Genomic DNA, 13,177 nt, shown 5'->3' on the forward strand with positions numbered 1-13,177 from the left:
GAACAGAGCATATATTTCTCTGAGTTATCAGATGTATTATTAAACTAGGTCCGAACAGAGCTCAATTCATTTAACAGCCACAATGACAGCACGGACACAAAAGGGTTGAAAATACGAACGTCCCTTTAGTAGGAAACTTAGATACAAAAAAACAAAATAAACAGAAAGGTGCCTTTAAATCCCCAATGTCTTTGCTTATTACTAGGGCTGCAGATTGCTTGGTAAAATCCTACCAGAGCAAATAGTCTCTCTGCTTTTTTTAATGGGGTACTCTGGTCCCACATCTCAATTGGGCAGGCTCACCATCAAATGGATTCTTCTCCACGGAACTTAAGAAAACACCAAAATACCTTACCTGCATTTACAAAACAGGCTTAATCATCTAATTTAAGTCTTGACTTCTAGGTTTCAATATTTTAATATTCTTTTTAGTTTTACTCTAACGAAATAATATAACTGAGTACACTTTCACACTACACTTTGTAGGTGGAGTGGCGGCCTAGTGGTTAGGGCATAGAGCTTTGAATCCTGAGGTTTTGAGTTCGTTCCACAGCCTGCACTCTGGGTCCCTGAGCAAGACCCTTAAACCCACACTGCTCCCCGGGCGCTGCACAATGGCAGCCCACTGCTCCCCAAGGGGATGGGTAAAATGCAGAGAATTAATTTCCCTCTGGGATTATTAAAGTATGATTTAAAAAAAAAAACTTTCAGTTCAAACAACACTGATTAGCACCCTTGCAAAGTATCTATCACAAGATAAACAGTGTGGTTATTCCACCTCAACAGAACATTTCCTTAATATAATACAAGAATAACATACCAAAATTAACTGATTAGTCAGCATTTAAATAAGAGTAAATGTATGACACATTTGGTACATGTTTAACTAAAAATAAATCTGTAACAACTTAATGCAACAGCAGTTAATCAGCTTCTTTCTTTACCATTTAAATTGGCCATTCCAAAAACCTTGCAATATTTAAAAAAATAGCAACCAAGGTGTCAACAGCCAAAGACTCTCACCGATTTGCATCTAGCCCGCAAGAGAGTGATGTCACCGCTCAACCCCAGTGCAGCCAAAAGGCTTGTCCCTCGCTTGCAATTTAGCATGAGCTAGTTAGCATTTAGCAGCTAAAGATAAGCATTGCCAGTAATCTGAAAAATAAATTTTCTCAACACTGTTGTAGCGTTTGTTTTCTCTACTCCAAAGTGGCATTGGACCCCTCCCAAGTCGCACCACTATGGCAACAACAGAATATTTAACATAGTTCCTGTCACGTATTTGTTTTTCTACTGAAGCGATTGTGTTGTCTCATCATACGCACACTATAAACGTCTCAAATCGCAGATTGACTCATGTGACTACGCCTCCGATGTGACCCCTCTGCTAAAATGTCTGTCTTGTGTTACATGTGCTTTTCTTGTCCAGAGGGTTTTTGATATCTCAAACTGTATCCTGTCAAGGATAAAGTGTGAAATATGCCCCCCCCCTCTCCATTGTTGCTCCAAATCTTTCCACAGAGATAAAGGCAGCGCTATAGGTAAGCTAGGGTGACCAAACGTCCATATTTCCCGGCACATATCCGTATTTCACGTCCTGTCCCGGGTGTCCCGGGTTTTTTTTAGAAAGTGAGGAAATGTCCTGATTTTTTAAATTACCTTAATTGGACCATTAAATTTACAGGTACTAGGGCACTGCGCACAACGCTGCGTGTGACGTGATCCCTGAGCCACGTCAGTGCGGGCAGCCCTGTTCTTAATCAGAACATAGATAGCGTGGCTGTCAGTACACCAACAACATGCAAAAGCGCAAATGTATGTTTACAGACGATTTACAAAAGAGTTTCCCCGCTTTCAGACCGAGTCGAGACACATTGGAGGCCTTGTGCACATATGTCTCGGTATCCAATGGAGGTGCAAGGGATCTGAAAAGCCACCTGGACTCCGAAAGTAAAGATAGTCTATTGATATGTCAAAATCAGGGCAAGCCACACTGGATTTCCACTTAGGGCACCTTGAATGACCTTAAAAGCCTTATTTTCTTCTTCAGACCATTGAAGCTGTTCAGATCCTCTGAGGCTGGTCATATCTGTGAGTACAGCAGCTCTGGCAGAAAAGTTGGGAATTAACTTATGGTGGCAACCTTACGGAAGGGGGACATGACTGGATTGCTTGAACCTTCTGGATCTGAAGTTTGATTACCACGTTGCCAATAACATTCACCAAGTATTGAACTTCCTACTTGGCAATGTTGCATTTGGCAGCATTGACCATCAGACCTGCAACATTAACAAAAACAATCTTTAGATGTTCCAGATGGTCCTCCCAGCTTTTACTATAGATGAGAATGGCCGTTTTTCAATATGCGTTCTTGAGCATTCTCATGTGCTCGTTTGCTCGTGACAAGTCATCAGCCTCAGCCCAAGCACTGTTCCAATTGTCAAGAACACCAGACTGAGAACGCACCAAATCCCTGGATTCTGTTCTCGCCCTGCCCTCTTTATCGAGCATGCATCAGAGCAGACTTGTGCATTCTTCAGACTGACCGCTTTCCCTGAATGCATTGCGGCAAACAGAGCTCACAGTGGTAAGTTAAAATTGTTTGAGGTGATACCATTATACCTTTAAGCTTCCCTGTGTGGCCTGTTTACAGAGTTAATGCATGATTTAAAAAAAGTCTGACATTGAGCGGACCAGAGTGACCTGCTGATCTCCGAAGGTAACCATGGCCAGGGCTAATATTACCTTGTCTGTAGTACACTTCTCTCGGTCGAGTTGAGTTTGAACTACCAAAGGTGATGAAGCAGACTAAAGATGTTTTATCATTGTCTCCCTTTTATCTCCTGTTTCTATAATCTTTTCTCCTTTTTCTTGTTTTTTCCATTCCTGTTCTACTTTCCCTTTGCAGTGTCCATATAATGTGAAATACTCTCTCCATGAATTATAATAAATATATTTATATGCACAAATCAAGCGGAACACTATGGCATTAGCCGTACTGCTCCAGTTGTGAAACCAACATCTGTTGGGCTCTTTTGGGTAATAAGACAATTATTCTTATTGCCACACTGCCAGACAGGACACTGTAAAAAAGAAAATCAATAACCTTTGGTAAATTCTTTTTTAACCTTCTCTGATTGAGCTAGTAGCAACCAGACACGAAGAATCCCATTAAATGACTTTGGTCACAATTTGGTTATCAAAAACACATGGACGTTGTATTGATTTTTAAACCTCTAGTGATATAAATCTTGTTTTAATAACAACCTAAACATGGTGTATGGTGTACCATGGGGCTCAACCTGGTGGCTTGTCTTAGACAACAAAAAACACTAGCAATGAAAAAGAAAAAATCATAAGAAAGAAAAATTATTTAACTAGAAAAGATTACTGACATGATGGGCTGGAAGTCCCAAGGTCAAAATGGAAGACTCCTCCTAGGTAGTTGAGAATGGCCGAGCTAAGATCCTATGGGACTTCAAGATCCAGACTGACAAACAGGTGATGGCTAACCAACCAGACATCGTGTTGATCGACAAACAGCCGAAGAAGGCAGTAGTGATAGATGTGGCAATCCCAAGCGACAGCAACATCAAGAAGAAAGAACACGAGAAGCTTGAGAAATACCAAGGGCTGAAAGAGGAGCTAGAAAAGACGTGGAAAGTAAGAGCAGCAGTGGTGCCAGTGGTAATTGGAGCACTGGGGGCTGTGACCCCCAAACTGGGAGAGTGGCTACAGCAGATTCCAGGTAAAACATCAGAGGTCTCTGTCCAGAAGAGCGCAGTCCTAGGAACAGCTAAGATACTGCGCAGAACCCTCAAACTCCCAGGCCTCTGGTAGAGGACCCGAGCTTGAGGATGACACATACCACCCCACGAGGGGTGAGAAAATAGTTTTTCATTTGTTAAAATGTGTATTTTAAAAGGAAGTTGTAAATTGGCAAATTTCATGTGAATGGTTTAGTCCTTAATCTGCTGTGCCTATTTAAGGCTGAGATTTGCTGATTCCCAAACCGGCCCCCAAGCAATAACCCTTCGTTTGCGCATTCCCTCAGAGGGTCTTCCAGATTAGGAACCGTCCTGAAGCCCGTAGTGGTCAGGGTGAGTGGACCATTCAGCCCTTAAATAGCGAACCAGTGAAGACCCGCTGGAAAATCCCAGCGGGTGTAATGGCAAACAAATGGCAGAGGAAACACATGCAACCAACTGTAACCTTAGCTGGTTTGTGGCATCTTTGTCACACCGACCAAAGGGTTTTATTTGACCACAAACATTTGTTTTAAGAAAGGGGCAAATGTTTCATTTCACGTCAACCTGCACCACAGACCTACAGCAACGCACATGGGGCGTCAATGCGTTGCCATAGCAACGACTCATTTCTTTTCCCATTGGAGGGAAGAGGCCATCCCATTCTTGTTTATAGCCCTCACCTTCAATCAAAGGGTCCTCCACAGCTGCAAGTGTGACTTCATTCGGAGTGACGTGTTTTGATCAGAGGCTGATGCTGCTCAACTGGCCCAATCCCAAATCACCCCTAAGCACTAGATGTAACAAGTTCTAAAACGTCTAGTCTGTTATTCATTTAACAAAAAAAAACATATCTACACAAATATATCACAATTATTAGATGTCCAAACTCAACTAAAGTAAACTGAAATAATGTAGAATAGTATAGAGTAGTATCCTCAGATATGTAGTCCATTTACTTAACTTGTCAATTAAAGTTACTTTGCCAAAATGCTAGAAAAAGTGATATTGAAGTAGTTGGATACTTTTTGGGCACAGTAACTTCTAACTAACTTTTAACTTATCCAAAGTAGTTTTCCCAGCATTTAAATGTGCACATTTGATTAAAACCCCAATACCCTAAGTGGAGTATTTCTAATGCTGTGTGCTTCCCTACCCCTTTAGATGTTCCCCAAGTCCCTGTGAGCATGGAGGCCGCTGCTCTCAGTCATGGAGCTCCTTTCATTGTAACTGCTCCCGTACTGGCTATAGTGGAGCAACATGTCACAGCTGTAAGGGATTATTTATTGCTTTCTGTTTAAGACATATTCACTATATGTGGACTGTTTGAACTGATGATCTGGGACAATTGCTGAAAACATGAAACCTTATAAACAATTTTGGTTCATAATATTCTTTTTTATTCTCCTGGTTTCACAGGAGAAATGGCAGCATATTGCAAAACAAGAAAATTCCTTTCCTGTTAATCTCATTTTATCAAATGTGTTTTGATGCACCACAGCATCTGAAGTCATTTTACATACAGTAGCAGCCATTCAAAATGGCCCTTCCCAGTCAAACACCAGCCCAATGGCAGCCCACTTTCCTCCAACTCCCAGCAAACTCCCCTATAACTTCCAGCCACTGGATTGACCCCCGCTTGCATATCTTTTTACTTTGCCTCCACCCTTTCACTGAATTATAGGGTCGGACCAGGAGATGACGCTTCTCTTTAGATCTCAATTTTCACAAATCATGACAGAAAGAATATTTTAGTACAAATGTTAAAAAAAATTGTAAGGGACCCTCCAAGGGTCTATCAAGGAAAGTGGGGACATTTTGAATGGCTACTACTGTAAAATGAGTCCAAGCTCATAACTTTTAATGTCAAAATTAAGATGAATTGTAAAAATTCACATTGATAATGAGATTAAATTTCTATTTTTTTCTCAGCAATATATGAACAGTCTTGTGAGGCCTACAAACAAAGAGGCAACGCATCTGGAGATTATGTCATTGATGTGGATGGTAGTGGACCCATCAAGCCACAGTTGATATTCTGCAACATGACAGGTAGCTGACAAATCAAATCCTTGCATGCTGACACAACGATGTCTATTCTTTCTTTCAAGTACCACCATTCCCACCTGTCCTACTAAGGGTTAGAGCATAAAGTGATTTTTTCCCACTGTAGACAGAAATAAAACATAATTCTTTTCTTCCATGCAGAAAACATGACATGGACAGTGATCCAGCACAATAACACACAACTGACCAAAATCCAACAGTTAACAGAAGGAGGTCAGCATGTTACTTCCTTTGATTATGCAGTGGATGAAGAGCTGTTATTGGCAATCATCAACCAATCAGAGTATTGTGAACAGGAACTGGCTTACCACTGCAGACAATCCCACCTTCTCTACACGGCAGGTGAGGTTGTAGATTGGCTACAGGAAATGAGATGTATATATAGGATATATATAGGAAAATATATGTGTATATCTATATTCATAAAGATATAGATCCACGAATATATAGATTTTAGTTTTTTATCCAGGTAAATGATGTGCATGCTTTTTTGTATCCCCTTTGTTTGAACTGCCTGGCATATAAGTAAGTTGTACAGAAAACATGACCACACCTTTAGGGACAGAAACAAACAGCAGCGTGAAGCAAAGTAAAAATGTAGTCCAAACCTTTGCTCCATTTTGTTTTATTTTATTTAATCCTTGAGTCCTTGTTTTAGGAAATTGAAAGTGAAACATTAGAAAATTGAATATCCCAAAAAATGCACAAAGATGCATAACAAATTGGCGTTTCTATAAAACTAATCCCATCGATTTGATCTGACTTTTGTTTGGACGATCGGTGGGGCCTCAGCTCCAGTCAGCTGTGAGTCTTTGCAGTGAGATCTGTAGCCATAGCTGACCCTGCGGTACAGTGACAAATTGCTGCTGCCTTGCAAAGGCACCACCGGACCTTCTGGCCTCCATCAGGAAACAATGCAGGTAAAGTGTCTTGCCCGAGAACACAACAACTCAGATGGATGGAGCTGGGTTTTAGACCATCAACCTTCTAGATGCAAAACAAACATCTGCCTCCAAGCCAATTATTTCATTTCAGTTTATCTTTGTTTTATTCTAAAAAGATCTAAATATGGTGAATAGAATAAAACAGAATGTAATTCTACATTTTCATTTGTACAGCAGTGAAATTGAATTACATCTGCTTCATTGTGAAACATAAAAAAAAGTAATAAAAACTACAGATGAGTAAATTGAGGGGGAATGTCCTTCATTTTCTTTGCCTGTTAGAATTACTGAAAAGTGTCTCTCTTTCCTGTAACTCAAAACAGATATGATTTTAAGAAGTAGACCATTCAGTCAAATTGAAGCCTTCTACCCTGCCTGTCTGTCTCAGAGAGTGTTCCACTCAGCTGGTGGGTTGGAGGCCCCGGTGCGGTGCGAAGGCAGACATACTGGGTCAGGGCTCCACCAGGCAGCAAACATTGTACCTGCAGTCTGCAGGACTGTGTAGACCCCCAACACCACCGCAACTGTGATGCTGACCTCTCTGCATGGTAATGTATTCGCTCTGCTGCCACTGCTAGTTGTTCTTTTCAAAGTGATATATTTTGTCTACTTTGCAGAATTTATTTTAATCACAATCTGGGACTTCCTTTCTAAAATACCTTCTATTTTGTCTTTCTTGTGTCACTTCTGACTCTGTTATCCAGGGAGAATGACTCTTGCCTCCTGAACCATAAGGAGTCCCTCCCAGTTAGATTGTTGGTGCTTGGAGATGTCCAGAGGCCGGGATTAGAGATCTCCTACAAGGTGGGACCTCTTCGTTGCTATGGAGACAGTAAGTTTAATTTCATGTTATGACCAAGCTGTGTTTGAGGTAACTACACGTTTCCCAGTTGCTTCTGTTCTAAAACATCCTTTTGGATTCTTACAGAAAGTATCTGGAACGCTGCCTTTTTTGAAAAGGAAACATCCTACCTCCACTTTCCAACCTTTCATGGAGAGTTGAGTGCAGACATTTCACTCCTGTTTAAAACTGTCTCCTCCTCTGGTGTCCTACTGGAAAACCTGGGAATTAGAGACTTTATTCGACTTGAACTGAGCTGTAAGTAACCTCTGATCTGATGACCTCAGCAGTGAATGTTACAATTAATGTAAAGAACTTCAGATAAATAATATTTATTAAAACCATGTAAAAGTTTAATAATATGTATGATATTTTTAGATGTATGAATAATGAGAAAATATAGTTTCTGAAAGCATGTTGTATGAGGACAGAACTGCCTTGAATCTGTTCAGCAGGTGATGTTTCCCTTTCCCTCTCTCAGCCCCCACACAGGTCCTTTTTTCCTTCGATGTGGGTAACGGCCCTTTCGAGGTTAGCGTGACGGCTGATGATCCGCTGAACGACAACAGGTGGCATCGAATTCAAGCTAGAAGGAACATGAAAGAGGCATCCCTTCACCTTGATGATCTCCCCGCTACCAGACAGGAAGCTCCTGCTGATGGACACGTTCACCTGCAGCTGAACAGCCAATTATTTGTGGGTCTGTGAAACTGTAGCTTCTCTTGCAGACCTTTAAAATGCAATTCTAACTTTGGAAAATAGTTAAACAATAAAATACACAAGGTCCTCTATTTCAGCTTCGGTTTACACAGTTTATGTTAGTACCTGTCAGACATTTTTACCTCTATTGTTTCAACAATATATTTTATTTAGAGTTTCCTGTCTGTTTCCAAAATTTTAATCCGGCTTTATTAAAGCAATAAATCCCTTTGAGCTCCTCAGCAATTCAAGTTGCCACAGCAACTCAATTAATCAACAAAGATTGCCATTTAGATGCTGCTTCTTATCCTTTTTCTGGCACAAATGTGTATCAGCTTTCTTTATTTTATCTTTATTTACTTTTGTAGTTATCTATGGAGTCTTTAATTTACCTCTGAAGTAAAAATGTCTTTAACTAAAACATGTTGCAGTTGTTAGATAGGAAATCTACAGGGATTTTTCATTGACAGATATTACTAAGACCACCCACACAAAAGAACGAAAATAACGTAACCAAAAGTGTGTCCCATAATACCATCCAAGGTGTTTACAATCTTGCAATCAGTCAGCGGGCCTCCGTTTAGCTTGATTTAGCTTGATCCACCTCCATGGATATGGCTGCATAATGAAAATTTATTACAAATCAAAGAGACGGATAATGTGAAAGATAACAAAAGAAAAAATGTCAAAAGAGATTAAAGTTGAACTTCAAGTTCAAAAAACATCAATGTCAAATCACATCATACATTGTTTGAGCTAAAGTCAATTTGCTTTCTTCGAATCCAGCAGCTGCGTCTTCAGATTCAAGACTCCTTTGAATGTGGCTGACAAATGCAGCCTTCTATTCCCTCCGGTATAGGAATACTATCATCTTAAATTAATGAAAATAGTTCATTTAAATAGTTTGGGAGTCAACTATCACGGTTGCTAGGCAACAGACCTTAGGCTGAATTACGGCCAGTGAAAGCAGAATTTGAATCTATAGCTGAATTTCTTCGGCCTCCTTATTTTCACAGCCTTGGAAGGACCCAGGTCGGGTCATTCTGGGGATGCAGCCACTTAAATGGAACACGACCAATGGGAGACGACCAAGGAGGACATAAATCATAAAAAAGCCAGGCTGGAGTTTACCAAAATACATGTTACTACGCGAGCCAAAAAGCTTCTTGGTTAATGTCCTTTGGACAGATCAGACTTCTTCTTCTTGCTGTGACTTTATGATGCAGAAACTGGAAAAGCTGCCCAAAGGTTACTGATGAGTTTTTAAGTTCTGCTGATAAAACATTTTGTACAAAAATATTTGAGATGATCCAATTTCCATATTGTAAAAATTTTTATCTAGATTTTCAAAAACAATTTTTCCTCAGGGCTTCAAAGTGTGGGATTCTAATTATAGAAGGGCTCCGTTCAATGTACCCAGTTTTAACATTGTGTGTCCATTTAGGAGGCACCGCTTCCAGGCAGAAGGGTTTTCGAGGATGTATCCGCTCCTTGCAGCTGAATGGCATCACTCTAGATCTGGAGGAAAGAGCGAAGGTCACCCCAGGAGTGCAGGCAGGATGTGGGGGCTACTGCAGCACCTACGGTGCACTCTGTCAGAACCGAGGTCGCTGTGTGGAGAGAACTAAGAGCTTTTCTTGTGACTGCAGCTCATCTGCATATGCTGGAGTCTTCTGTGAAAAGGGTATGTAGGCTTGGTCTGTTCAGATTTACATTAGTGTTTTATCCAAAGGATTTAGTGAGTCATTTTTTCCTGAGAATAGTTCAGTAACATCTTGTTTTCAGTTTACATTTCTCTTATTTTCTCTAATAGTAAAGATGATAGAACTTTATAATTAGGTGTAACTGAAAAATAAACAATGACTTTATATTCATATTTGTGTGACATTTTCCAATTTTTTAAGATTATAATAGGTATTGTATTTGGATTTTAATTGATAGAATTACATAACGTAGGCACTCCGGTCAGTTCAGACCCAAACAAATCTTTCTGGTTGACATACAAAACACTGTGCAGTGGGGAAATATCGCACTGGCTGGTTCAGGAAAATTCTCAAAGAAAACTCTTTAGATGAATCAAAATGAGGCAGTTGGTCAACTACTAGGATGGCGTGAGGTTTTTTTTCCAGGATATATGTCTTATCACACTCAGTATGCTTAAGTGCAGGCATCCCCAAACTCGGTCCTCGAGCCCCGCTGTCCCGCAGGTTTTAGAGGTTTCTCTGCTTCAGCACAGCTGATTATAATGATTGCAGTAGACCAAAAGCCTGTTAATCAGCTTTCAATTAAAATCAGCTGTGCTGGAGCAAGGAAACCTCTAAAACCTGCAGGACAGGGGACCTTGAGGACCGAGTTTGGGGATGCCTGCTTTAGTGCGCCAAAGTGAAATCTTTGGGTTTCTGCCTGGGCATACAGAAGAATGGTAATTGTCTAAATCTGTAGATTAATGCATCTATCATCTAAATAACTGACACAAACGTACCATTGAAAATCTGTCCCTGTTCTATGGTTGGATGCCTTGGAAGGCTTGGCTGCACCAGTGACCTGGGCATCTCTAGAGATATGAATACTGCATACCTCTTGTTGGAGCAGATTTTTATACAGAAAAGTCAGAAGTTAGAATTACTTTATGCATCATGGGAAAGAGATGCCACCCAAAACACTAGTATTCATTAAAAAAGTCCTGAAAATGCACATTTTGGAAGGATCGCCAAAGCCAAATTTTAATGTTGTCCTGCATACTATAGGTGAACCTTCTCAAACAGCTTTAAGAACATATTCTTACAGTTTTTCAGAAGTCAGGAATTGTAAGTAAAAAAACCCGACAATGATGTTAAGGCACAAACATCAAAGCCCATATGACCCATTGATTAGTAATGCAATTGACATTGGGTAGTCCAACAAACACATAATACCAACCCAAATGGGTTTGGTCCTGCTCCTGCCTGAATGTTTTTGGCCAAAAGGGGGGATAATTGTTTTTTTAACCCACAGCACCTCCCGTAACACACCCTAAGAGGTCCACTGGTTATTTTTCTTCGCTGCTTCACTCAAACAGTATCATGAAACACATTCTATTTCTGGCTGGGTCATAGAATATATGACCAGTGCTTACATAGTGCGTGTTCAAGTCAGAGGACCAAAGTGCTCCACGCTAACCTTTGCTGGTATTAGAGATACAAATTGTGCTTTATGCAGAGACAACAGAAGAAATTAACCATATGGTTAATTCTGGCAAAATTATATACAGTTCTGTTATTTAATGTGCATCAACCAGTGTTGTAGTACTTGAGATCGGTCTTGGTCTCGAGACCATTTTCTGATGGTCTCGTCTCGGACTTGACCGCATTTGGTCTTGGTCTTGTCTTGGTCTCGGGTTAGTTGATCTTGACCACAACACTGGCATCAACCACATAAATAAAATCACAATAATGTGATTGGTGCAAAGCTACATTGCGGCCACAGATGCTATGGGGCATGATAGCAGAAGGGAAGCTATACAGGGAATGCAGGTAAAGTGTCTTGCCCATATCACACCAACTGACAAACAGAGTAGGGTTTTCAACCCGCAACCCTCCTGCATGCTTATATAGTAGGACACCAGTGTTTAGCTCAATATAGAAGGACAGTAACATTATCTATTATAATTCTGAGGAGGATTAAAACAGAAACAGGTTGTGTGATTAAAATGTTTAAAAAAAAAAACTTTTCCTGCATTCAAAAACCAGCCAATGTAGCAAATTTAAAGTAGCAATACCCAGGACAGGAGCTCCGTTAGCTTTATCGGATGAGGGTGATGGTGGTTTATAGGGCAATTAAGAGCAGTGAACAAGTATACAGGTATCTGGTATAAGCTGGGTTTATTTCAACTAAATCATTTTGCTAAATCAAATAACATCTAGCAAGGCCAGCTGAGCTAAACAGGAGATAAGGTTCTTTCTGGAGATGGATAAATCTACAAAAAGGTGTTCAAAGAGTAATACTATAAAATGGACAAGCCGCTCACAGAAATATGGGAAACCTTTGCAAGCAAACATTTTGGAATCTCTCCCTACAGATGTTTCTGTAAGCTTCAAGCCGGAGACATCCATCAGGTACATCTTCAAGGAGAAGCTGGTGAACGAGTCCAACTCCTTTTCTTCCTCCATTACATCGACCCTGAGGGCAGAAACCATTTCCATGAGTTTCAGGACCAGCCAGACTCCAGCTTTGTTCCTTTATGTTGGTTCTCACCACAGAAAATACATGGCTCTGCTGATCAACAAGCAAGGTGAGAATTCAGGAAGGTTTTCTAACAATATTAAATATTTGGCTTTAAAAAAAACAAGTTTTAAATATGTTTAGTTATTTTAACCAGACTGTTGTCAATCACTGTTTTTTCATTTCCTAGTTGTGCATTAAATACGGATATGCACGTTATACAAGTGAAAAGGCTACAAGCAGTTCTGCAGCTTTAGGTATATTGATCATGGGACTTTAACATTGCACTATAAAGACATATTGTTGTAAAGCAAATTAATGAAAATTCATTTCAATTTAGCATTTAAATTGCACTAATTTACTGCTGTACATAATGTTGACTTGGAGAGTATGCATGCAGCAGCAGGGGGAAAGAAAACTCTTTAAAGCCGGACATACACTGTATGATTTTTTGCCCTTTTCGGGCCAATTTTCGTCGAGCGTGCGAGAATTTTTCGATCGGGCCGACTTTCAGCCTGATCGTGCGTTGTGCAGTATACAGGGGGTAAAGAGGAGCGATCAGCCTCTCAGGACCACCTTCTGATCAGCATTCATGCAGAGAAAAAAAAGAAAAGTTTCTTAAGAAGAAAAAATCACAATCCCTTATGTTTGCAGAGAAAATCAAAGATGTTTCAAGTTCA

The 13,177-nt window shown here is 40.3% G+C and overlaps 1 protein-coding gene across 1 annotated transcript in view; it reads left to right on the top strand.

The window, feature by feature from the left end:
* Positions 1-4,910: 4,910 nt before the first annotated feature.
* Positions 4,911-13,177, top strand: part of LOC107094030 (contactin-associated protein-like 4) — a gene marked incomplete at its 5' end in the record, with an annotated part of 16,362 nt that continues 8,095 nt past the window's right edge. The window contains 9 exons of the mRNA XM_015389423.1: positions 4,911-5,017; positions 5,679-5,798; positions 5,955-6,155; positions 7,146-7,305; positions 7,462-7,589; positions 7,686-7,856; positions 8,080-8,298; positions 9,742-9,981; positions 12,355-12,567. Coding sequence (XP_015244909.1) covers positions 4,911-5,017; positions 5,679-5,798; positions 5,955-6,155; positions 7,146-7,305; positions 7,462-7,589; positions 7,686-7,856; positions 8,080-8,298; positions 9,742-9,981; positions 12,355-12,567 — 1,559 coding nt within the window. The remainder of the gene's footprint in view (positions 5,018-5,678; positions 5,799-5,954; positions 6,156-7,145; positions 7,306-7,461; positions 7,590-7,685; positions 7,857-8,079; positions 8,299-9,741; positions 9,982-12,354; positions 12,568-13,177) is intronic.

Source organism: Cyprinodon variegatus, unplaced genomic scaffold (assembly GCF_000732505.1).
Source record: "Cyprinodon variegatus isolate N-32 unplaced genomic scaffold, C_variegatus-1.0 Scaffold458, whole genome shotgun sequence".
Taxonomy (NCBI): Eukaryota; Metazoa; Chordata; class Actinopteri; order Cyprinodontiformes; family Cyprinodontidae; genus Cyprinodon; species Cyprinodon variegatus.